Genomic DNA, 26748 nt, shown 5'->3' with positions numbered 1-26748 from the left:
GTTTAGATCCCACGCCGGGGCGGGAGCCTTCACCGGCAGGAAAGATCTGAAAAGTCCTTTGAGAAAATCCTTGATGAGTCGGTGGGACTAAAGTGAAGAGCTTCCAGGTGACCTGGATTAGCGGGAGATAGCCGCCAGATGTACCTTGATGAAGGCGTGCACCAGTCCGGCCTTGGCCAAGGATATCAAGTACGGCAGGATCTGAGGGGGCGTGACCCTGAGAGGGGTAATCTTCTGTGACCAGCACCATGTAGCAAAACGCTTCCAGTTGTGACCGTAGCACTTCAAGGTTAACAACGCACTGGCTTTGGCAAGGACCTCCCTGTAGTCTGCTGGCAACTCATCTTCTAAACTCTAGGGCTAATGGAGCCACGCCCTCAGGTTCACTGAGAAGATCTGTAACCACTGGCAGCTTGACTGGAGGCGATGTCGACAGGCTGAGCAGATCCAGGTACCAAATTTACCTCGGCCAAGCCGGGCCGGTGAGTATCATCCTGAGTGTGTTGATGACTTGTAGCAGGAAAGGGAACAGAGGCAACACGTACAGAGACCGCCCTTCCCACAGGAAGGAGAATGTGTCCCCCAGGCTCCTTGGCTGGTGGAATCTGCTGGCAAACATCTGGCATTTGGAGTTTGCAGCCTTCGCAAACAGATCAATCTGGGGCCTGCCCCTCTTTAAGGTGCGGTCCACCTGGTTCTGACGAAGTTCCCACTCGCGGCAGGAGCACAATTCCCTGCTGACTGAGTCTGCGAGGGACGAGCAACATCCCTTGTCTGACGACCCAGTGACACAAATCCTGCGCTTCCTTGGGGAGCGCTGGGGATCAAGTGCCCCCCGTTTCTTGATGTAGAACATTGTGGTGTTGTCCGTGAAGATCCTCACCACCTTGCCCTTCAGAGACTGAAGGAATGACTTGGGGGTCCAGAACACTGCCCATATGTTGATATGGAGATCCTTCTCCGGCAGCCATGGGCCTCTGGCATGCAGATGTCCGGTGTGGGCTCCCCAGCCTTCCAGGGGAGCGTACATGGTGACCGTCTCCTAGTATGGAGGGTTCAGACACCCCACCATCGTCGTCGTCGTCGTCGTTGAGGTATCTTGTCCAGCAAAGCTTCCAGACTCCTGTATCCAGCGAGCGTCCAGGAACTCCTGAGGGGTCGCATTTGGAACCTGCATTGCCGGATGAGGTAGATGCAGGATGACATCATGCTGAGTAACGACTTAATGGCCCGCAGTGTGGCGGTCTTCACATATTACAGTCGCTGCACCTTCCCTTGAATGGCTATTACCCTCTCCTCCGAGGGTGACAGCAGGCAAGACACAGTATTGAGTCTGGCGCCTAGGTACAGCGCGTTCTGCGATGGTGTTGAGCAGGACTTCGGATAGATGGAGAATCCCAGATCTGCCAGTAGCTGGACAGTCGTCTCCGTGTGTCTGACAGCAAACCCCCGCGAGTGGCCAGGCATGAATGAGCCAGTAGTCCAGGTACACACGTATGCCTTTTAGACGTAGAGGGGCAACCACCGGCGCCATTCATTTTGTGAACACTCTGGGGATAAACATTTCGATATTTCTTGTGAATGGGTACATGGAAGTAGGCGTCTTCCAGGTGCAATGACGTCACAAAGTCCTTTTTCCAGCTGGCCAAGTACATGCTGCCACGTGACCATCCTGAACTTCTGGGACTTAAGGTATTTGTTCAGACGTCGAAGGTCCAGGTCCAGGTTGGTCTCCAGCCCCTTGTCTCCTTTCTGACCAGAAAGTATCTGGAATAGACTCGAGGCCCGGAGCCATTGGGGAACTAGCTCCATTGCCCCTTTTTGCAGCATGGCCTGTACCTCTTCCAGGAGCTGAGAGACATGCTGCTCCTGACGGGTTATCAGAGGGATCCGCGGACACCTGCCTTGAAACTGCAGGGTGTGCCTGTGGGAGAGAGTGTCCAGCACCCATCTGTCGGTGGTGATCTTCATCCACTCGAATAAAGAAATGCGTCAGCTGGCCTCCCACCGGGGTGCACGCATCAGGGCCTAACGACCAGACCGGTTCAGGCCTGCTTCAGCACCGGTGACCTGCCTTGCGGGCGACCGTAACGCTGTCCTCCACTAATGTAGGCCTGGGAACGGCCTCTTTAGGCTTCTCGAGTCGTGGATCTGGAGGGATGACGGTACGAAGAGGAGAAACCTTTGGAAGACCTGCTCGACTTTCCCCTGGAGGAGCGAAAAGAAGAGTGCTGCTAGTGGAGAGTGCCCAGGGGACGGGCCATCTCCGCCTTCATAGCCTGCAGGGACTTGTTGACCTTCCTAAACAAGTTCGCTCTGTCTAAGGGCATGGCCAACACCTTCGCCTGGACCTCATGCCGGAAAAACGGCCTTCATCCAGCCCGGTCAACGAAAGCAGACACCATTCCTCATCTGTCAGAACCCTGTGTCGGCCACGTCCAACGCCACTATGATGGTGTGATCAGACTCTACTTCCCCCTCCTGGAAAAGAGCAATTGCCTTCATCCTCTTCTCGTCAGGGAGGAACTCCAGAACAGCCCCCAGCTTGTGCCACAGCTCCCTGTTGTACCTGGCTAGGATCGCCAGTGTGTTGGCCACCTTGACAGTGGACGCTGCATTGTAAATCATCTTCCTTCCCATGGTGTCCATCCTCTTCCCCTCACTGTCTGGGGGACCGAGGACAGGTTGGCCGACCGTTTCCTCGCGACCGCTGATACCACCGAATCTGGCAATGGTTGCAACCTCAGGCACTTGGGTGCGAAGTCCGGCACCCGATACTTCTTCTCCAGCCTATCCTGTTTGGCTGAAGCCGTGCAAGGGTTCTTCATGAGGGCCAGGTTCTGTTCCCACCTGTGGTCCAGAAGATGGTTTTCATCTTGGACTCACGCCTCTGGTACAAGAAGCCCTCCTTTGGGGTTCCTCAGGCACAAGTTGGAATAGCTCAGAGGCTATGGAGATCATGGAGTGGAACAATCCCACCTCATCCAGTGGGGACTCCCCATGTGGAGCATCGAAATGCGGAGACTCGGAGTCCGCTGCAACGATATCTTAGTCACAATTCGTAGTCGTGGCCGTATCAGTCCCTGTGTCCGGGTCTGCTGGGGGAGAAGGGGCCGGAGGTGGAGGCTGAAATGGGGGCGTCGGATGACGCTTCACCTCCATCATTTGAGGCAGGACGGGAACCTGCGGGACCACCGGAGTCAGGTCCTGGGACATCCTCCTCTGGATCTCCGTCACCAACGAGTGCAGGGTCGACAGAATGTATAGAGAAACGTCCATCGGCTGCGCTGGTGGGATTGGAAAACTAGGCCCTGCGCCATCGTTGTCACTGCCCTCCTCTTCCACGTCCTCGTGGACCATGGGTAAGGACTCCTGGTGATCATCATCATCCATGGACAAGACATCCATGGCTTGGGCCATGATCTGGGAGGGCTGTTTCGTGGCCTCCTCGCTCCCTCCCCCCCCCCGGCAGGGCTTGAACCGGGGCCTGAGTCAGTTTCCTCCCTTCTGGCGTGCCAGCAGACTTTGCCAAAGTCACTGCAGTGGTGGCGTGCCTTGGGAGCAGGGATAACTTTGGCGCTGCAGGGGCTTCCTTCGCAGGGTCAGCACCCTTAGCGTCGTGGTAGTAACCATCGCCATCTCCATCGTCGACAAAGTCTTAGCCTGTGCCTGCCTGGGCGGTTCAGCCTTTTCCGTCCGCCGTTTCTCTGACTTCTCCCGCAGTTTAACTGGGGTAGATTTCCTTTTCGAGGCGGAGCTTGATTGCCGACAGGCAATGGAGGCAGAGGGTGATGTCAATCCCGCTCTATCCACCTTGGGACGAGTTACGGAAGCGAACCCGGTGGACTCGGACTTGCGGTTCTTGGCCTTGTCTTGGGCCCCTACGGATGAGGCACCCTCAAAGGACTTAGAAGACCGTAGTTCGGACCGGCTGTTCCTGAGGGAGGCATGACCCTGCTCGGAGCACGGTTCAGAGGCCCTGCCGTTAAGCCACGCCGCCAGTCTGCTCGGCCTGTCCATCGTCGTCTTCTTGGAGAACCTGAGGAATATCTTGCACTCCACCTCCCTATGGTCCGGATGCAGGCAGTAGTGGCATTGCAGGTGCTTGTCTTCTACAAACACATTCCGTAGCCTGCATTTGGTGCAGGGCTTGAAGAGGGACCTTCCCTCCTCCGTCATGGTCAGAGGGTGCAAGGTAGGGCTGATGGCCTTCTAGAATCTTTGACGATCTTCGACCTTGAGGGGCGCTGAAATTCACCGACAACGGATCCCCGCTGTCGGCAGATGGATAAGAGAGCACACAGGCTCTTTTGGAACAAAAATAAAACCTTTTTCCGTCAAAAACATGAGAAAACATAGAAGTAGCTTGCAGAGCACACTGGAGGACGGACTGCCAACACTAAAGCATGCAGTAAAAAATCAGAAAATGCCTTCCAGAGAAGGGGCTTAGGGAGAGGACTGGCATTGGGTGGGTGCAGTATGACCCAGAGAACAGTGATTGGTTTAAAGGAGAAATACAGTTTGTAAATGAAAGTGAAACCGTTTTTTCTGTTACTGAGGATTCCCAGCCAGACGACAGGGAATATTTATGAGCATGTGAATCCATGCCAGACCCCATGCTGGAGAATAAGACATGATTTATTGGTCGTCTGTCGGAGCCGTCTCGGGCTAAAGCCATTTTGCAGCTGCGCAACATGGCCACCGAGAATTGACATTCCAGGATCCCTGTATCCAGGGAAAAAAGGATACTGGGTAGTGAGATCCGAAGGCTGAATTAGTTATGTATTGCTTCTTGGGAAGAATGCAACACATTTAACAAATAGATTAGGCAGCATTACAAAAAATGGTATACATCTTATAAAGAAAATAATTGATCAAATTAATTGCAACAAATGATCAGTATCATTAAAGTTACACACTGTAGTGACTAGAGTACTAAGTCCATAGTTTCCTTTCCTCCATCCTTGTGGGTGTCCACCAACACGGGGACGGTACCGGCACCTTTGGCAGTGAAAAATTGAGCTTCCCCTTTAAATACCTGAAAGCGCTGTTTGATGTTGTGCGATAAACATACCATTTTGTCCACTTGGAGGCAGTCCGTGCTTGTTGCAGTCTATAAGAGGGGTGATGGGAAAAAGCCAGAAAATGACAGGCTGCCTTCCATGTTGGACGTGAATGGTAAGCTATTCTCGGGCATGGTATTCAAGGAGCTCCAGGATTGGGTTAAATCTGAAGACATCTTACATGATTTGCAGACGACTTCCGGACAGGCTCCTCCACCGTACATAATATACGTATGCTCGATTCGCTGATCTTCTAGGCCTTTCGGAGGGATGCCCCGGTGCTTTTTGTAGCGTTTATTAACTTCAGGTCGGCCTCCGACCTAGTAAACTGAGATAGACTCTGGAAAGAAACTGACGCTGTTGGGTTGTCTGCTGACCCTGCTTAGAAAGTTGCATGAGTAGACGAGTGCACCTTGAAAACGATTGGGGTGCGACTGCGCCATTGGTACTCGGCAGGGGAATCAGGCAAGGATGGCACCTCTGCTGTTCAACCTCTATGTGTCAGACCTATTGAAGAGAATGTTGGACAGTTCCAACTGCCCACCAGGGATAGGATGGACAAAGATTGTCGATATGTTATATGCCGACGATCTTGTAATCTTTGATCATTCTCTCTCTGGATGAAGAGCCATGTTGGAGGAACTGGCAGTCTACACCAGTGAGAATGATCTTGTGGTGAACATTGCTAAACCAAAATATTGCTTGTGGCAGGAAAGAAAAATAAAGTGAAAGTTGCTAGGGGGATATCGAGTATGTTGACCACTATCCCTACCTTGGGCTGGAGATGAGTCAAATAACAGCTACTCCCACATTGTTGCCATTAAAACGAGGAAGACTATTTTCTTTGGGCCACCAGGCGGAGCATGGCGAGCAGTTGCTAGCTGCGTCAGCTCGAGCCTGGGGCTGCAAAGGAACACTGAGCCCCCCATTCTTTGCCCCCCCGGCAGTAACGAAGATTGGCCCCAAGGGAGGAAAGCATGGGGCACCCCCGCCCCAGGTTTGGTGAAGATTCGAGGTCAGGCAGCCGGGTTAGCCGGCCTGACAGCTGGAGCAGGGCCAGAGATGACACTGAGGAGCAGCAGACCGCGGGAGGCGGACTTCGAGAGTCCCACGCAGGCCCCACAGGAAGGAGGAGAGGGGCAGAGCTGAAAATGTCACTGTAGGACGACGCCTCCTGAGGGACAAGTGGAGCTGAGGGGAGAGAAGTCTAGGAGCAAGAGAAGGAGCGGGTGGCTGGAAAATCCCCAGTGGAGGCCCACGAGGTCCCCCCTGTGGAGTGGACCAAGCGGGGTCTGTGTCCATTGGAGCTGGAGGAGCACCCCTGGGCCAAGGACCTAGTGAAGGAGGTCCAATGAGAGGGCGCAGCGCTGATAACGGAAGAGGCGGCTACCCTGACAAGCAAAGCTGGCATGGGCACAGTACGCAAATCGCTAGGGGTGAGGTGTACAAAGAAGCGAGAACCATGCTCATCCCCAGTCAAAACACATTTTAAAGCACATGTTGCTGCAGGACTAGGAAAAAAAGCCCTATGATTTACAGGAAGGTAAAAACATATCTCAGCAACTTTCAGCTAACTTAGCAAATTGCCTTTGAAAAATTCTGCTGTAGGATCCCCTGATATTCCTGCACCCGGCAAACAGTTCGGCCCTCCAATCAAGGCACAGGGGTTACATTTACGAGATTCCCTTCTCATTGTGCAGTGAGCGGCACTTGATAAACAGTTATCTGCTTGGAGTTTATTTCTTTTAAAAGTCAAAATAATCCTCATCTCCACCAAAGTGAGTGCTCCCGGGCAAATCCTTTTATCACACTATCCCTTATCTGCAAAATGTAAAAGTCTCTACAATGTGGAAAGGTCGTTTTCACAAACCAACGTCTTCATGGTAAGAAATGAAAGGGAAAGGATAGGTAAAGAGTGCAAGTATTGCATGATTTACTACAATCATTTTGACTTTTAGAAATGCTTCAGATTACTGTATTAACGTGAAACTGTTTATAACACCTTCCGCTGAGAGATTAGATTACCCTACCTATGCATGCAATGAAACAATAAAACAATATTGCTGTGTTTACACTGGAAAAAACATTCCGCTGCGATCTTTTGAAAGGGGCAAACAGGAAAACACTGATAAAACACAAATTCAGAAATGTTTTGAAACCACTGGAAGTTAAAAAAAAATAAACAAACCCCTAAAACAGGAAACCCCAAACATGATATATAGAACAAAAATAGTAAATCAGAAGTTTAAGAAGGAGTTAAAGTGATGCCCACATTTCTATCACACAACCAATGTGCTCTATTGACCAAGATGGTCTAGAATGGTAAAGAGGTGGAGGGTGGCGATGAACTGTACCACCCCAGCAAAGCCTGCATTGCTTGTTGAGCTTCTGGAACACCTCAACAGAAAAAACCAGTGTCAAATTAAAGCGTGCTCCAGACTGAGATCATGGCTAAACAAGTTGTTCTTAGTGCAGGGCTATTCCATAGCTCCCTTTTTACATTTAAACAGTAAGATACAAATACACAAATAGTTACAAAAATAATATAATTAGGATGGGAGGGTTCTACCAAAGCAGCTGGATCACGTTAATATAGTTCTAGATGCCCTCTTTGATATTTGCTTAAACATCCTTCCTAAGAGAGCTTTGACAGTACTACACAAACCATATCCAAACAAAAGCATGCCAGAAGATTTGGAATGATCACATTATTTTAACCACTTAGGAAACAAGAATCATTACCAATCCCAGAAGAATCTTCGACCATCGGGTTTATTTCCACCATGGTGGCATCATACTTCATGAAGAGATTGTAGATCTTAATCATGGTCTCTGCCGCTTCATCCACTATAGAGGGCTCAAATCCCATTTTCTGTGCAAGCTGGAAAGGGAAAAGAGTACAGTGTTAGAATCTTGTGAAAAAATATGCACTTCTGTGAAAGATCTTTTTCCTAGCACAATTTTGGACCCAATTAAATCCAGCATTTAAGGACCAGGGGCATGATCTAGAAAGTTCAAACTAGTAGTGCTGAGGAAATTAAAATGCCTCTTTCACGGATTAGGAATACACAGAAATGTACATACTGTAGCAGCATAGTATATATCAGCAGCTGCCGGACTGGCAATAGTGGGAGAGTGTAGTGTGTTTAACACGGACTGTGAAAAAGTTGTAGCATTTACACCTGGTTAAATCTTAACACACTAATCCATTAACACACAAAGCACAAGTGGTAAGTTACATGTAGTGGTAAAATAAGCCTAATTTCAATATAAACTGCTGCATGCCCCCTTAACGCATTGAAAGTATACAAGTGTACCAGTGTTCATTATATAACCGAAACAATTCTGGATGTTAATCGTATCTAAATTACATGTCTAACCATTAGTACAAGGGTCAGCTCATACTTTCCTAACCTACTACATGGGCAAGCACACAAAGATATTACATACTTAACCATTTTGGATGAACATTAAACAAATATGTTTGTCAGAATATAATTTAACAGGTTGTAGATCATATAACTCTACTGCCTTGACATTTTTTAGGAACCTTGAAGTACAAGCCATACAACACCACTTTATATTAGGTTTCATACTTTCTCCATTTGAATTACCTGCCTGCCATCACTATTCTCTTTTTGACACCCTGTTCTATGCACCGCTGTTAAACAATCAGATTTTTTTTTTCACTTCACTAGCAATCAGAAATTATCCTGTCAGAATGCATCACAGCTTGTATTCCCACAGCACTCTCCATAGAGTGGTCTGCTGACCTTCAGACGTATACCCCTAATATTGTTGACCTAGATTATATACTCCAAAGTCCATCAACTATCACACAATAAAACTGCATTTTCTTTACCCTCCACAATTCTTTCAAGTGTATAAAGGGGGATCAATCCTTCCGAAGCATGAAGAGGTTCAGCACAGATATCCTGTCAACCCCACATTTCGTTTACCAACCACACTTAACTTATTTTGGTTTACCCTTTTTTATATCAATTAAGCGTGCTCACCCTTCCATTATTTCATCCATTTTGGTCTCTGCTAGAATCTGATCAAATGAGCAAGCAAGGGTACGTTTATTATGCAATTAATCTCTCAAAGGTCTAACTTCTTGAGCGATGGATAAGAATCACGCAATAAGTGATGATGAAAATACTTTGTCATGCTTTCATTTATTCATCTTCAATATCGAAAAAAAATATTCAATATTCTTAATACAAATTTGAAGCAGCCATTAGGAGGTTGCTGGCAATGACCTGTACATGTTTCAGTCCTTAGTAGATCATCCTCAGGTGCCTATATAAATTGCATTAACATCATTCATTTAATACAGTCGACCTGCAGTCCATATTTACAACTTGGTTATAAGAAAAAATACTTTGTATACCGTACGAAAAATCGTGTCCATAAAACAAAAAGTTCAAAGTGTGCCTTAACTAGTTTCTTCATGCGGTTTGTACTAGCATGCTGCTCTGACCCAGTATCATATTCCAGTACTTGTGTCAAGCTAAATCATCGAAGTACATAACCGAGTTTCCAAGTAAAAACCAGACTCGCAATCTTACAACTCATTTGTTTTTCATTAACATCCAAGTTCAGCAAACCACATTGTTGGACATGCTGCAAATTTTCCATTACAGAACGCCTGTGTTCTGTGCTACAAGTGAGATTTAACCAACGGACTGATATGTCATGCCATGCAGTTAGAAATAGCGGCCTCTTGCTCTTACAATTAATCAATCCACATAAACAGTACTTCTACTACAATCTTAATTGTGTGATCACATTAATAAAGATGCAAACAGATGTTTATGAAGTATGTGGATAAACAAAATTGTTACAATAAAGAGCTGGTCCAATTTTAACGACACCCTGTATCCCCACAATACATTTCCAACCCACTGTCTCTGATGGATGTTTGTGGCAGTAAATGTGAATCCAACGTCTCCCATTAATGTTCTAGAACCGTTTAGTTTCAAACTGTGAAAAGACCATGTCGTTATGAAATCTTGCAAGTAGGATAACCTGCTCTAATTAATACATTGTGAATTACCCGTCTAAGGTTGCTACTGAAATGTAAATGTATGCTATTTCATAGGAAAGAACTTAGATTCGATTCTTTATGCATGTCTGAGGGGAAAACATACTGAAGTCTGTGGACCCAGAATTATTCTCTTCAAGTCTTTTCTCATGGTCTCCACTGCGTGGATGTCTTGAAAGTACATGAGTGATTTGAAATGTTAGCTGCAGCACGATGGTGATGTTCCATAAAATGTCTTGCTACAAAGGATTTAGAATTCTTATGATGAATGTTTCTCAGTCGTTTTCCAATATGTTCCTTAGTTAGTCGGATTGTTTCCCCAACATAGATTTTGCCACATGGACATTTCAGGCACTACAGTGTATATGGTGTTTTGCAAGTTGCATGATACTTTAGTGTCAATTGCCCCCCCCGCCCCCAAACAATGGATAGTGGAGAAGGTTTCCAGAGATTACATCATTACAGTGTATACAATTCAAACAAGGACACGTGCCCGTTTTTGATTGTTGAAGATATATTTATATGTAATTTATCATCCAGTACAAGATGTTCTCACAGCTCACTGTCTTATATGCTACTTTACGTAAATCCAAGAATACTTTCTGTGCATTGGGTTCTGTGTGCAATATCAGAAATTGGGTTCGGATTAAAATGACTTTATGTGCCACTGGTCCATATGTGATTGGAAAAACTACTTGTGATGTGGTGAGATCTAGGTTTTGATTTGTATGGCAATAGGTCTTCTCTTGGTTTCAGTGTGGTCTTTGAATATGCTTGTTCCAATATTGAAGCTGGATATCCAGGGACCAATATTTTAGACTTCAACATGGTAGACTCCACCTCATATTCATAGATGTCAGGAGAAATTATCCATGGCTGCAAGAAGTGAGAATAAGGCAGGTTGTTAACCACATTTCTGGCATGGAACAGGGCACACCTTAATAATGAATTTCAATCAGTCTTTTTGTGATTAACAGTACATCATAACTTCTGATCCACTTCTAAATGTACATATGTGTCCAAAAATGTTACCTCAATGTCAGTACATTTTGATGTGAATTTTAAATTGCTATGAATAGTGTTTACAAATTGAAGAAAGTTCTGTAGGTTGACTTCTGATCTAGCCATAATATCCCTCTTCGTAGTCAATTGTGGAAGAATAAGAGCACATCTTCCACCAATTTTGCGCATGAATAGGTTAGTGTGCGAAGGGTAAATTGTGTCCCCAGTGATATATCTTTACGGTGCAGAAGAAATTGGGTATTGAATCTAAAATAGCTATAGTTGAGGACAAATCATAAATGTTCACATAAAAATCCATGATGCATGTCTGATACCTGTTGTTTCTGTAGTGCTTCTTGAATAAAGTAAGTCCCACAAGAAAGGACTTACTCTGTTCAAGAAGCACTACAGAAACATCAGGTCTCGGACATCCATCATGGATTTTTATGTGAACCTATTCATGCAAATGTTGGAGGAATATTTGATCTTACTCTCCCACAAACCTGGCAAAGAGGAGGGTTACCAAGATAACATGTATTGCAAAACAAATCAAAACTAGCTTGCTCCACATCATAGCTAGTTTTTCCAATCACATTTAGACCAGTGGCACAGCAAGTCATCAAACTAATCTGAAACCATTAGCCGATATTACACACAATACCATCTGCAGAAAGTATGCAAAGATTTCCCTAAAATAGCATTCAAAAGATAGAGGAATTGACAGGGAACATATGGTACACAGGGATACATCTATATATATATTAGCTGAACTACCCAGCTTCACCCGAGATTTCAATTCTCAGATTTTTAAATCTCTGATCGTTAAGTCTTACTTCAGTTCCTTCAGCAGTTTCGTTGCTTTTTTAGCAGCACAAATTCTCTGTCTCAAAGCATGTGGAATTCTATCAGCTTTATGGTCTTGAGATCTTCCTTCTTCAGAATATTGATCATGTTTCAGTTTCCATGCGCTATTATGAGCACTTTCTACAAATGACTTGTAGATGGCGGTGTAGCACCACAAACCGTAATGCCGAAAAACAAAGCCGAAAAACCAAAAAGGTTAATTAACTCGGGGACGGGATGACCCATCGAACCCGAAATAGTTGCATTAATTTCAGCAATGAAATTAAGAATATTCCATGCAAAATTCATGACACCAGACCTCACCGATCATGGGGAGTTACGTCCCCAAGAACGCCATATACAAAACAAGATTTTGTTTTATATATAGATAAAAGAGAACATTTGTGGGTTTGTGGCACAGTGTATGTTCCCTATACAATTCCACACTGTTTCACCAATCTGCACCAAATTTTTCAGAGTAGCTGGTACCTATGAGGGAATGATGGGTATATTAGCTAGATGCATATAAATGATAATACAACATATCTTCAACAACCAAAAACTGTCACCCTTCCTTGTTTGAATTGTATACACTGTAATAATGTCATCTCCGGAAACATTCTCCACCATCCATTGACGGGTGACGAAAAACAAAATTCACACTAAAGTATTATTCAACTTGCATTACAAAATACACAGTGTAGTGTCTGAAAGTCCATGTGACAAGATCTGGTAGGGGAACCCAAACCCATCAGACCAACTAAGGAACATATTTGAGAACATAAGTGCTTCATAATAAGAATTCAAAATCCCTGTGAAAAGAAATTTTATAGAACAAACATCAAGTGTCGTAGTTGACATTTCAAATCAGATGTAGTTTCAAGACCTACATGTGGTGGAGACCATGAGAAAAGACTTGTGCAAAAAGAATCACTCTGGATCCACAGACTAGTGTAATTTCCCCCTCATGGATGAACAGTGGACGTTGTTTACTATAAAATAGCATAGGTTTAACATTTCATTTGCAACCTTAGACAGGTTATTCACAATGGATTAATTAGAGCAATTTTTGGCACTTGCAAGATTATTCCAGAATGACATAGTATTTCCACAGTTAAAAAGTGTTCCAGATCATTTATGGGAGCCGTTGGACTCCCATTTACTGACAAAAACATCTATTACAGATAGTGGGTTGGGAATTTATTATGGGGACACAGTGTAGTTAAAATTGAACAAGCTCCTTCTTAAAGCATTATAACATGTTTGTGTGTCTCCATACGTTATAAGCATCTGTTGCATCGTTATCTATGTGATCACATGCTCGTTAAATGATTGCAGAATAACTTGTTTATAAGAGGATTAATTGCAAGAGCAAAATGGCACTGTTTGTAGCCGCTATACACGGCATGAAATAGAGTATGTTTTTTTACTTTGTTGGTTAAACCTCACTTGTAACGCTGAACACAGGCGTTCCATAATGAAATAGAAGAAGCGTCTCCAACAACACGGTTTCATCAAACTTAAATGTTCCTGAAAAACAAATTAACAGTAAGATTCAGATTCTGGTGTTTACTTGAACTGTTTTGTACTGGCGTAATGTAGCTTTACACATATACTCGGATATGATATTGGGTCAGAGAGCTGCATGCTGGAGGGTTCGAAATTGAGAGGAGCTGGGAGCCATTTAGCTCCTGCTTGAAGCCTAGAAGAGCACGGTTAGCTTGATGCAAACAGCTACCAGGAGCTACATTTGACACCCCAGGCCAAATGATGCAGAACAAACACACCTATGCAAAATTAACTCAGTGTTTGGGACAACTTATAAACAATCATTGGGAGACATCTATATGACATTTAAAGTATAAGCGGTCATAAATAGGCAAAATTATACATTTCCATCTTACATGGAAGTTCAATTTGCAGAACTCTACTTGTACTAGCTGCTCATTCCCCAGTGGTAGCTCCTGGTAACTGGTTAATGCTGCATACCCAGGAGCTGTCTTTAGCTCCCGCTTATAGAAAATTGATTTTTGAACACTAATACTAGTATAACGGCACATGAAAAACTGCATTATGGCACACTTTGAACTTTCCTTACGGTTTATGGACAAGATGGTTCATATTGTTTCAAAAGTCATTTTGGGTCCTGTGACGACTCAAAGCCTCCCCCATTTGAGGTTAGGGGGTGTATCTGCCTTGCAAGACCCTCCATTGGAGTCTGGGCAAGTGGACATGACTAGTAGAGACTCCCTTGTAGGGGACAAGGACGCCTGTTCCTATTCCTGCGCCACATATGGGACCATCTGCCACGAAGAATAATGGGAGCTCTGTATATTTAGCTGAAGGCAATGCTGAAACAAACCAGCCTGGAAGAGGAAAAGAAGATATCTCTTTAAGAAGAGACTTGTACTTAACTGAAGAGGGTACTGTATGCGGGGGAAGCCCCCTTAAATGATCACGCCTCCGACTCTGTGACTTTCAAGCAGGCAAAGAACACCAGTCCGATACGCAGGAGGCCCGAAACATCCAACAACAAATAAATCATTCTGAGGCCGGAGAGAACGGAACCCTGTCCCAGGCTGTGGCGGGACCATGTCGATATTGTGGTGGGCAGGACACCCAATGAAGCACGCTAAGACCATTAGAGGAGGGAGCACAAAACAGCTTCCCAACACCAGCTCCGTATACAGCAACAGCCAGAAGGGAAGCCGAGAATGGGAAACCGAGAAAAGAGAAGACAAGCCCCGAAGAGGAACACCCAAGCGAATTCCAGGAACCTGCCACGTTCCCCTGCATACAGAGAGGCAACAGGGAGAAGGGGAGAAGTGGGAGGCAATGGGGCAACATTACATGGAGAAAGAAACTCATTCCAGTAATAATGACGAGATGCTAAATATAAAACTGTTGTGCAAAGCAGATAAAGAGAAGAATGAATAACCCTGTGTGGGAAGTAGATACAATCTGGGAAGAAAGACTAGTGAAAGAATGCAAATTACCCTTTGAGTTCAGAGGTGAAGAGTGGAGAAAGTATGACAAAGTCCTGTAATAACGAGGAGGAGTTAAGACTATCAAGTGAACAATAAAGTTGCAGAGAGAAACCAGGCAAGGAGAAATGCCAAATTGGTTCAAACCACATACAAGCTGAGAAAGCCTAGATTAACACACTGAGAGGTCCACAAGCACAGAACAAACTGAGAAATATCACAAGGGAAGGTGTCACACGGACAAATAAGGAGAGAAAAACACCCAAGAATAGTGTGGAAGAGCTGCAAGAACTGATCAGATAGCCAGAGTTTATAGAAGATTGTGTTAGGAAACGAACACAAGAAAGAGAAATGCTGATCTAAGTAGACTATCCCAAGATAACAGAATACCAGGGAAATTAAGTAATTCATCTGGCCCGTTATAGTGGTAGGTCAGGTAGAATAAAATTTGGGCGGGGGCATTCTTTTCTTTGGGGCTTCTTGACGACAGATGAGCACCTTTAATTCCTTCAGATAGGTAGAGAACCCCTCTAGTACTAGGGAAAGCTAGGCTGCTTTCTTATACATTTATTAGCAGCAAGTCAGAATTTCCTTAATTTGTGCTGCGACTCCTTCCCACTTGCCACAGTACTTCTAGCCAAGAGATTTTCTAAATATTGACAGCAGGACTAATGTATGAAATTAATGGATGGTAATTGTTTATAGCCCCCGAGGATGACCCACTAAGGATCGAAACATGTACATGTTGTGGCCAGCAACCTCCTAATGGCTGCCTTAATATTGGAATATAAAATATTTAATCTTTTGTTTGAATATTGAAAATGAATTCATGGAAAAATGTAAAGTGGTAATCACTTATTATGCGACTCATCGCTTAAGAAGTGAGATAGTAATCACATAATAAGCATGCCCTGGAGTGGTTGCTCGTTTGTTCAGATTCTGGCAAAATGCAAAACAAATTATCAAAAAATGAAAGGTTGAGCATGCTTAATTGATATAAAAAAGTGTGGTTGGTAAAGAAGTTAGACCTTTGAGATACTGATCATATATTTAATCATCCTTAAACAGGATAGACGACAAAGACAGGACAATAGATATAAAACTTGAGCACAAGTGATTCAACCGTTTCTCAAATTTTTAATTAAGGGCACGTTTTTGCAGCTTTTAGTCATAGGGACAACTACAATGGATTTAGCACAGTCATATAATTTGGATATGTCCTATAGAACCACAGCATTGCCTGCACTTTTGTTGGATTTTCCATCAACTTCACATCTAGCCATTTCAAGTGGTGATTTCACTATACAGGTCACGTAGGTCCCCCTCTATCGTGCTCAGACCTCACGCCGGTCCCACTCTCTCGGGCTCAGACCTTTCACAAGTTCAACAGACATGCAAGGGGGCTCCCTTCCCTAAGCTGCTTATACTTCGGGTTTCCCCTCGATCGGGCTCGGACCGCTTTAGGATGTCCAAGACTTTCAAATGTGTGTGGCTTTTATTACAGACCACCGCAGGACCACTTTGACTCAAAGTTCAGTTTCAATTTCACTTTCCCCTTCTCTGAGAATGAATCTTCTATATTAGAAGATTTTACTTTTGCTGCTCATTCGCTTTATCGCTTCAATCAATATACCTTTCACAGAGACTTTCGAGTGAGCTACTACTGGACCACTCCGTTACTTAGTATCGCTGATTTCGCAGCTGTCTTTACTTTAACAGTTAATTCATAGGTCTGCCTTTCTTTGTGTCTCACCCAAACACGCGCAACCTTCACTTGTGATATGATATTGCTAATTCAAACTTTAACACACCAGTCTATCAGGTCGCTTGCCAACTCACCGGCTGTGTGCGTCTTTTGCTTGGTTTTGTGATTTTCAATTCATGATGCAAGGTTAATACCACAGGCTTGGCCTCGCCAACGCTGCCGTTCACCCGGGAGGGTCGCTGGTGTCATTGAAACACAATGCAGTCTTAACTTGAGGGATCTGGCCGTCTACATGTGTCTTTTGCAGCCGGTTGGAGGCAACAACCTTCAGTAGGGAACTTTTGTTTTTTGACCCGCTGCTCTCGTCCCTTGGTCCGTCGCTCTGCTCCAGTATGTTTGCCTTCGCCCCGAAAGTCTGCTCGTAATCATGTTCTGCCTTGCTCAGACTGTGTCTTTAGGTGTTGCCTTTCATCCATGTGTGAAGAGCCAATTGATATCATGTCAATTGCCTGACTTTGCCTTACCCAGTTAATGGGACATGTCCAGTACGATGTAGGAGAGTTAGTCTTGTTACTCTCAGTCACTCTCTTGCTCTGCCCAGTGTTTTTGTAAAACGGAGGGTTGGGGGATTGGGACCTCAGCATATCCTAAGAAATAGTATAGGGATGAACAAAAAAGGGGGGGAATACTGTGTCTCACCATCGGCTGCCTCACCCCAATCCCCACAGACCCCTCACCCAGGGGCTACCCTCATCCAGAATGACTCCCTTCCCCAGGCCTTCCTTAGCTTTTTTCTGACATTGCCTTGTTCCCAACACTAGGTGGAATATATATATATATATATATATATATATATATATATATATATATATATATATATATATATATATATATATATATATATATATATATATATATATATATATCTTCCCCTGACCTTTTCTCAGTCTTACTTTACAATTCACAACATCAGGGGGAATGTCTCCCTTACTCTGGCTTATTCTCATTCATGTACTGCCACAAATGGCTTGCAAAGGCTCCAGTGTTTGGCTTTGGCAGACCTAGTTTACTCTGCTGCCAGGTACTGCCACGAACTTGATGACTTGGATGTCTCTCCTTTTTTCGGTGTGGCTCACAGACCTTCTCGCCCCTGCTCAGTAATTTGGGAGCTTACCCCAGCTCCCTTACGCCCTCACCAATCTTCCCAGCAACCCAGATACCTTTTGTGTTTCTGTTGGCTCCCTTTGGTTGGTCTGGGCTTTTCCAAGCTTCAGCCTTCCCAATGGGCTGTGGAGTGGCCACAGTGTGCCTCTTCCTTCCGCCTGCCAGGTGCTTCTTGCGTCTGAACCTTCTCCTGCCCAGGCTTCCGTCCAGTTCCCCATCGCTGGCGTGAACAGGGATGTCTCGGTTCCCTCACTATTGCTGCACTCACTGGCTTCTTCCCGGTGCTCTGCCTAACTGCTTGCTCAGTTGCGGTTCCAACAGCAAGGGCTTTTCCCTGCGTATAAGTGCTTTGTCGGTTTTTATTTTGAAAATGGCATAACAACTGGAACGTATATGAAACTTCTCTTGAGGACTTTATTGAACCCACAGGAACACTTCCATTCTGTGTTCAATTGTCAGGTAAAACATGGAGTAACTTTACATTGATAGGTTTACTGCAATAAAGCCATATCAAGCCACCACCACATTTTGTTTCATCTCCTACTGAACAACTTTACTCAAGTATGTTCCCAGTGAGCTAGGATAAATAACTTTGGTCTCAGATCTGTTGGAAGCAGACTTGCACACCTTGACCAACACACACATTGCCATCAATAATCCTTCTGCAATGTTGACCTAGATTTGAATTATGTGCCAACCATTAATAATTATTTGTGCCAGCATTTACAGACTTGCTCCAAAACCTCTTAAGCCATTCAGCCTTCACAGTTTCCTACCACTCTACCGGAGATGCACATGGCACCACTTTTAGTGGGGTCATTTTTTTAAAAAACTGAAGTGGTTGATGCTCTGCGGGTCAATAAGGAAAGATGTAGGTAGTATCGATCTGAGGTGCTAAAACTCTAGAGAAGGGTGCTCGACTTTTCACAGCTTACTGTAATTGAGTAGATTATTTAAGTGATGAGAATTAAGCAATTATACGTGCTGCAGTTTAATTCAAGCATCAGCTCATTTTTTCAATGTACTACACGTCTATGTGAAGTAGTGGTCATGCTAACATGTTGTGACAATAACAATGTAAAGCTCCTTACATCTTTGTGCAAACCACATCCTTCTACTCTTCAGCTGCAAGACCATAGTGCCACATTCTAAGTTTCAGCACTTCATAACAAACCGACCAGCTGCCTTTTCTTTGCTAATGGGTGTGCTAGAAAGCGTCACTTGGAAAAATTATGGATTTGGTAATATATGTATCTATTTTTTCTACTTTTTCTCAGTATAGCTGAAGTATTTAAATGCACGTCTCGGTCATAGATGCAAGTATGTTATCTATGGAAGGCCCTACGTTTGATTTTCAGGTATAAAGCCACAAGATTTGATTAACTAAGATTTTGTAACAGCTTTACATGCAGTGCTGTATTAATTCCAAAGTATGTCTCTATTTGGAATATTTGTCAGTTATCAAATATAAAACAGCATGCGGTCACTGTGTGCCATAATTAATTCATTTAGGCCACAGACTGACGAGTCTTGTTTTGGTGAATATTTGTGTCGGAAGCCACAAATTTGACAAAACCATTGTTACAAAAGAGAGGGAAATGGGGCTCTGAACTGAGAATATCCGGTTGGCATAGCAACCAGCAATGCCACAGAATTAAATGACTAACACAGCAACATTTATTTTTTCCAAACTCCTCTGCTGTATTACCCAATGAGGCGCTCCCTAGCAAGATTACCTCGAATCAGCAGCGTTGTAAGTCGTCAGCAGGCCGGCCATTTTCCAGCCTCGTAGTCATTTGCCTAACTGGGCTATTTCCGCGTTGTTCATCTTTTTATTCCTATGGAGGTTGGCCATCTTGCATTCTGCAGTAGCTAGCAAGTATGGTGCGATCTATAAGGATGGGTGCAGTCTGTTGTGAAGAGTCTCTTTTCTCTTTCCAAAATGTCACAGCTTGCTGAGTCATTGAACGAGAACATGGAGAGAGCAGGAGTTGAGATGTGCGGACTCGTGCTCTGTACATGAAGGACGGGATAGTTTGCTGCGGCGCATGAAAAAGGAATTGAGAAAGGGCTTGGGCTCACAGTCACACGGAGTAGAGCGAGTGCAGTCTAGAGTACTTTAAAGCTGGAGAACAGCAGGGTCGAAATAAGAACAACAGGAAGGGATGAGCAAGGTCCCGTACACTGTGAGTGACCCCTCACACTGGTTTTTGCTCAGCCCCGATAACTCTGTCTCGCGTGTCGCTGGTTACAGGAACATGACTTTTTCCTATTCAACGCACAGAGAGCAGTCAACTGGCATCCTCCTCCCACCTTGAGTTTTAAGATTTCTTGTTTCTGTTGTGCCCGTCTACCTAAGGGTTTGGTGCGCATTACCAAACAAATAAATAAAATAAACAAAACAAACCTCTGCCCTCCGCCCCTTTGACCGCTCTGTGCAGCACCAGCTCAGGTTCTGCCTCCTGACGTTTCACATCACACACGTCACACATCACACACAGGGAAGATGCAGTTTGATAAACTCAGGTCAGGACCCAGACACACAATGTGACCCGGCAGCAGTAATGCGAGCCCAAGCAAATCTACTGTGTTCCCTACACCCCAGCCTCGCGCTTCTGTGATACGATCCACGGGTTTCCCCTAGGAGGGCAGATGCTTTAACTCCCATCCGGTGATTATTTAGAAGGCAGTTTCGGGTCACTTGAGTGACAGCTCTCCTTTAGCTTCATGCCACATGCGCTTGGTATCCCCCATAGCCATGCAGCTACCCTATAGCCATGCAGTTTGTGCGTTTCAAGCTTGTGTTTACAACGTGAAAAGTGAAACTACAAGTTCCAGAATCCAAAGGGCAGCAAGCCGAAGAACAAGTTACTCTTACCTGGTAACGTTCTTTCGATGGGATGGTCCGACGGCGTATTCCACATCTATGACAGTAATCACCGCAGCTGTGCTGCTTCGTAAAATCTTCGGCGTCTGCGTCCTGCCTTGATGACGTCGATACGCCGCCCTCGAGGACATCCTCCAACGGCCGACGTCACTGGATGTTATAACAAGGACACACAACACCCATAGCCTCAGTTGTAGTTTGTTCCCCAGAACGTGTGCCACCAGTCTCCTGCCAGTCCGACACACAAAGCCTTGCGGAAACGTAAGCTGCAATCGCATAAGAAATTCAGTAGCGCGGAAGGTAGGGAGGGAGCGATATGGAATACGTCGTCGGACCATCCCATCGAAAGAACGTTACCAGGTAAGAGTAACTTGTTCTTCGAGGGGATTGGGTCCTCCGACGTATTCCATATCTATGAGACTACCAAAGCAGTACCAATGCAAGGAGGTGGGAAAAGAATTTAGAAAACAGAAATTTAGCTTGCCCAATCAAATTGCAGATTAAAGGACCGCCTTGCCAAAGGCCAGATCCTGCCCCCGGATGGAATCGAGGGAATAGTGACGTAAAAAAGTATGTACCGAAGCCCAGGTGGCTGCATCACAGATGGTCCGAATAGGAACACCCCTCTGCAGGGCAGTAGAGGCAGCCATACCCCTGGTAGAATGGGCCCGTAAGCCGACCAGTGGGTCCTTACCCACCAAGCGGTAACATTCAGAGATAGCCAAAATAATCCAGCGAGACAAAGTCTGTTTCGTCACAGCCTGTCCCAAACGCTTTCAAGCGTAACCAATGAAGAGCTGATCGTCCACTCTGACCCGGAACATGTGTGAAATATAAAAGCTTAACGCTCTCCTAGGTTCAAGCCTATGGAGCCTCTCCTCTTCCTTACCAGGATGTGGAGGAGGATAAAATGCCGGAACAACCACCTTCTGGCCTAAATGAAATTCCGACACCACCTTCGGAAGAAAAGGAGGACAAACTCTAAGGACAATCCTGTCCTTATGAAACACAGTGAAGGGTGGCTTAACAGAAAGTGCCTGTAACTCACTCACTCTGCAAGCGGAAGTGACCGCAACTAAAAATACAGTTTTAAGAGTTAACAGTCTCAAAGGGCATGAATGCAAAGGCTGAAACGGAGCACCCATCAGAAACTTGAGAACAGGGTTCAAATCCCAACCGGGCACCTGGAAAGGCGACGGAAGGAACACATTAGTGAGCCCTTTCAGAAACGGAGAAATTAAAGGAATTTTAAAATAGGAACACTTCAGACGAGCGCTTAAATATGGACAGCGTCGTCAGGTAACCTTTAATGGTATCCACTTGAAGGCCCCCTGTGGGCCAAAGAAAGCAAAAAAGACAGAACCATGAGAATTTCACATTCAAAAGGATCCATATTCTTAACCCTGCACCAGTCGCAGAACTTTCTCCAACGGTACAGGGACTTTGTTGCGGGCCTTCTGGCCGAAAGCAACACCTCCATCACGTCTTCAGGGAGGTCCCAATCCTTATACCTCAACCTTTCAGAAACCAAGCGTGAAGGTTGAGGGACCTGACCTCTGGATGGAGAACCTGACCCCTCCTCCCGTGAGAGCAGATCGTCTCGGTAGGGAAGACCAAGTGGAGGGCAGATGGACAAGTCGAGAAGGTCCAGGTACCACGTCGGAGCAATGAGGATGATCCGGGAACCGAACCTCCGTAACCTCCGCAGTACTTGCGGGATGACGGGGACTGGAGGAAACGCGTACAGCAGTGGGAATGACCACTCCACCAGGAACGCGTCTCCTAAGGCTCTGTTTGGAGTAAATTCCCGCGAGCAGAACCTCTCGCACTTCTGGTTGACACTGGAGGCGAAGAGATCCACTTTAGGGGTCCCCCAAAGGGTGAATATCTCCAGGAGAATCTCCTGAGCCAACTCCCACTCGTGAGAGATCGCGCTCTGCCTGTTCAGAGCGTCCGCCGTCTCGTTTTCGTCTCCTGACAGATGAACTGCTGAGATCGAAACTTCCTGCTGGATTGCCCAGAACCAGAGCTGCATCGCCTCCCTGAACAGAGGAAGTGACCCTGCCCCCCCCCTTTTTGTTGAGGTAGTGCATGGCCACTGTGTTGTCCGTCAGGATCAGGACACTCTTTCCTCGCACAGTCGGCAGAAAAGCCTTCAGGGCTAGCCTGACGGCCCTCAGCTCCAACAGATTGATAGGGAGTCTGGACTCCGACGGAGACCAACGACCGCTGTCAACTCGTTGGCATGAGCTCCCCATCCCGTGAGGGATGCGTCCGTCACAATCGTCACCTCCGGCCAGGGCAGCTAAAATGGAGCCCCCCTCATCAGATTGCCTTTGTCGGCCCACCACAGAAGGTCCTGAGTGACCGAAGACGGCACCTGAACAGGGTCCGACATCCTGCCGGAGGACAGAGCACTGGAGCTTGAGTGCCCATTGCAAAGATCTCATCCGCAACCTGGCCTCTGGCACCAGAAGAATGCAGGATGCCATGAGGCCGAGCAGTCTCAAGAACTCGAACGCTGGTAGAGTCTGGGCAAGTTGAAACTTGTGCACCATCTGCTGAATGTGATGAGCCCTCACCTGGGTAGGAAAACACTGCCCCAGGGACGTGTCGAGCACTGCTCCGATGTACTGGAGCCTCTGAGTTGGTGTCAAATGGGACTTCTTTTAAGTTGAGGGAGAAGCCCAGCTTGTGGTGGGAGTGGCAGGTGACAGATGATCCAGGACTTGCTCAGGGGGAGCGTGCTCTGATCTACCAATCGTCCAGGTAGGGGTAGACGTGAATCCCCCCTTTCCTGAGGTGCGCTGCCACCACTACCATGAGCTTGGTGAAGACCCTTGGGGCGGAAGTCAATCCGAACGGCAGGACCCGAAAATGAAAGTGTGAGTCGCCAACCGCGAGCCTCAGGTACTTCTTGTGCTTTGGATGGATCGGCACATGAAAATAAGCGTCCTTGAGGTCGAGAGACACCAACCAGTCCTGAAGTTGAAGGGCCTGGAGGACTTGAGAGAGTGTAACCATCTTGAACTTGTCCTTCCTGAGGTGTTTATTCAAACCGCGCAAGTCCATGATGGGTCTCAATCCCCCGTCTTTCTTGGAAAACAAAAAATAAGGGGAATACCATCCCTTGTTCCTCTCCGCTACAAGCACCAGTTCTTTGGCACAGGGATTGAATTTCCTGCGCAAGGAGCGGAACCGGACTCTTCCGGTTCGAGGTTCCCCAGTGGATTGTCTTGAGGCCTCTGCCTGAAAGAAAGACAGTAGCCGTGGGTTATGATCTCCAGAACCCACACATCTGAAGTAATGGCGCGGCACTCTGCAAGATGCTACGCCAGCCTTCCCCCAACCAGCTAACCATGGGACATGGCCGCATGACTGAGCTGAAGCGGCTGCGGCGTTGCCTGATGGCAAAGAGGCAACAGCCCGAGCAGCCTTGGCACCTCGAGTACCTTGTTTTCCACCTCTACCACTCCTACGGTGGCCCCTTTGACTGGCAGCTCCTCCTGCTTTACCAAAGGATGAGTAATATCGAAAGGAACCTCCCCTCCAATGCTGTCCCCTAGGACGAAAAGGCAGAGGTTGTTGAACTGCAGCACCCAACAACTTCGCTGCAGCCTTTGAGGTCTGCAACCTCTCAAGGCTCTAGTCAGCCTTGCTGCCAAAAAGATGTTCCCCGTCAAAGGGCATGTTGAGGAGCCGGGCCTGCACATCAGGAGCAAACCCTGACTTCCGCAACCACGGAAACCTGTGTATCACGGTGCTCGCCGCCATGGACTGGCTGACTCAATCTGCCATGTCCAAACCCGACTGAACGGCCACACACATGGCATCCTTGCCATCCTGAACCATGGCAAGGAAACCACCCCGTTCGTCCCCTTCGGAAATATGTTCAGCCGCCAAGGAAACAGTTCCACAGAGTGTGCGTGAAACGTGACAAGGCACATATGGAGTTGGCCACCTGAATCGCCATACCACCTGCAGAAAATACTTTCTTCGCCCAGCCGTCAAAACGCTTGATGTCCCTATCAGGAGGGATGGAACAAGTTACTTACCTGTAACTGTTGTTCTCCAGCATGGGTCTGGCATGGATTCACATGCTCATGAATATTCCCTGTCGTCAGGCTGGGAATCCTCGGTAAAGAAAAAACCAGTATCAGTTTCGTTTCTGATCTGTCTTTCGTAGTAGTAACCAATCACTGATCTCTGCGTCATACTGACCACAGCCAATGACTGCCCTCTACCTAAGCCCCGCCTCTGGCAGCCATCTTCAGATTTGGTAGCACGTGAAGTGGCAATATGACCAAGTGAAGAGCCGCAGAGGGGTAGGCGGGAGGGTTCGCATGTGAATCCATGCCAGACCCATGCTGGAGAACAACAATTACAGGTAAGTAACTTGTTCCTTCTCCAGCATGGGGTCTGGCATGGATTCACATGCTCATGAATAAAGAATACATAGCAGTACACACATGCACAACCACGGGAGGTGGCAAAGGCTCAACATTAAGCATTACATCAAACTCAACATTAAGCAATTCTTACCTCCTCACCAAGCTCACCTTAGGCAAACAGGTTGCGCAGCACTGCTTGGCCGACCCTGAACTCCTCCCTGGAATCCCGATCGACGCAGTAGAATTTCGTGAAGGTGTGCGTCGACCTCCACGTAGCAGCCCTGCAGATGTCCAGCAAGGGCACACCAGATGGGAACGCCATGGTAGCTGCGATCGCTCTGGTGGAATGGGCTCTCAGACGGCCAGGCAGCGGTCGGTTTGGCAACCGATGACAGTACATGATACAGCCAGAGAGCCATCTGGAAATGGAAGCCTTCGAGGGAGCCTTCCCCTGATTGACAGGTCCAAAGTTCACAAAGAGTTGTGACGTCTTCCGAAAACCCTTTGTGCGGTCCACGTAGAACTTCAGCGCTCTAGCCACATCCAGCGAATGCAGAGTCCTCTCAGCCGGCGACGAAGGCGACGGGAAGAAAACAGGCAACACCAACGGTTCGTTGAGGTGGAAGTCTGACGGCACCTTGGGCATGAAGGAGGGGTGCGTCCTGAGCACTACCCTCGTGTCGTGAAAAGTCAAGTACGGGGCCTTGCAGGAAAGGGCCTGGATCTCTCCCACCCGTCGTGCGGAGGTGATGGCCAAAAGAGGCTCGAACGGAGGTCCCATGAGCTTGGTCAGCACCACGTTGAGCTCCCACGCCGGGGCCGGAGCCTTCACCGGCGGGAACGATCTGAACAGTCCCTTCATGAACTCTTTCACCAGACGATGAGACCACAAGGACGTCCGCCCCGTAGTTCTGGTGTATCGGGAGATCGCAGCAAGATGAATCTTGATGGACGCGTGCGCCAGTCCAGCTTTGGCCAGCGTCAGTAGGTACGGCAGTACTTGGGGAGCCGTAATCCGCAGAGGGTTAATCTTCTGTGCGTGGCACCAGACAGAGAACCTCTTCCATTTGTGTCCGTAGCATTTACGAGTCGAGGACGCCCTGGCCTTTGCAAGAACCTCTCTGCAGTCGGCCAGTATGTCGTATCCTCGAAACTCTAACGCTGCAGGAGCCAGGCCTGCAAGTTCAGCGACTTCGGGTCGTGAAGGAGGATGGCGCCTCCTTCCCTGGAGAGCAGATCCGCGTCCACTGGCAGCTTGATTGACGGGGACGCTGACAAATCCAGAAGGTCCGGGAACCATATCTGCCTCGGCCACGCAGGTGCGACGAGGATCATCCTGCACCGGGACCTCTTGAGCTGGTTGATGAGCCTGATCAGCAATGGCAATGGAGGGAAGGCGTATAGGAACAGGCCCTCCCAGGGGAACGAGAAATCATCGCCCATGCTCCTCGGCTGGGGAAACCTGCTGGCGAACCTCCGGCACTTGGAGTTCGTCGCCGTCGCGAACAGATCGATCTGGGGTGTGCCCCACCGTCGGAAGAGGCGGTCCACTAGATCCTGTCGTAGTTCCCACTCGTGGCACGAGCGCAGCTCCCTGCTGAGTGAGTCGGCGATGGTGTTTTTTATCCCTACCAGATGAAACAGCACCAGAAACATCCCTTG

At 46.8% G+C, this 26748-nt stretch overlaps 1 protein-coding gene across 1 annotated transcript in view; it reads right to left on the bottom strand.

The window, feature by feature from the left end:
* SUCLA2 (succinate-CoA ligase ADP-forming subunit beta) overlaps positions 1-26748 on the bottom strand; it is a 753371-nt gene that overhangs the window by 338972 nt on the left and 387651 nt on the right. Inside the window, exon 6 of the mRNA XM_069640760.1 lies at positions 7806-7944. Coding sequence (XP_069496861.1) covers positions 7806-7944 — 139 coding nt within the window. The remainder of the gene's footprint in view (positions 1-7805; positions 7945-26748) is intronic.

This window comes from Ambystoma mexicanum, chromosome 7q (assembly GCF_040938575.1).
Source record: "Ambystoma mexicanum isolate Mex_15411 chromosome 7q, UKY_AmexF1_1, whole genome shotgun sequence".
In the NCBI taxonomy this organism is placed as follows: Eukaryota; Metazoa; Chordata; class Amphibia; order Caudata; family Ambystomatidae; genus Ambystoma; species Ambystoma mexicanum.
This window is presented reverse-complemented; position numbering and strand designations above follow the sequence as displayed.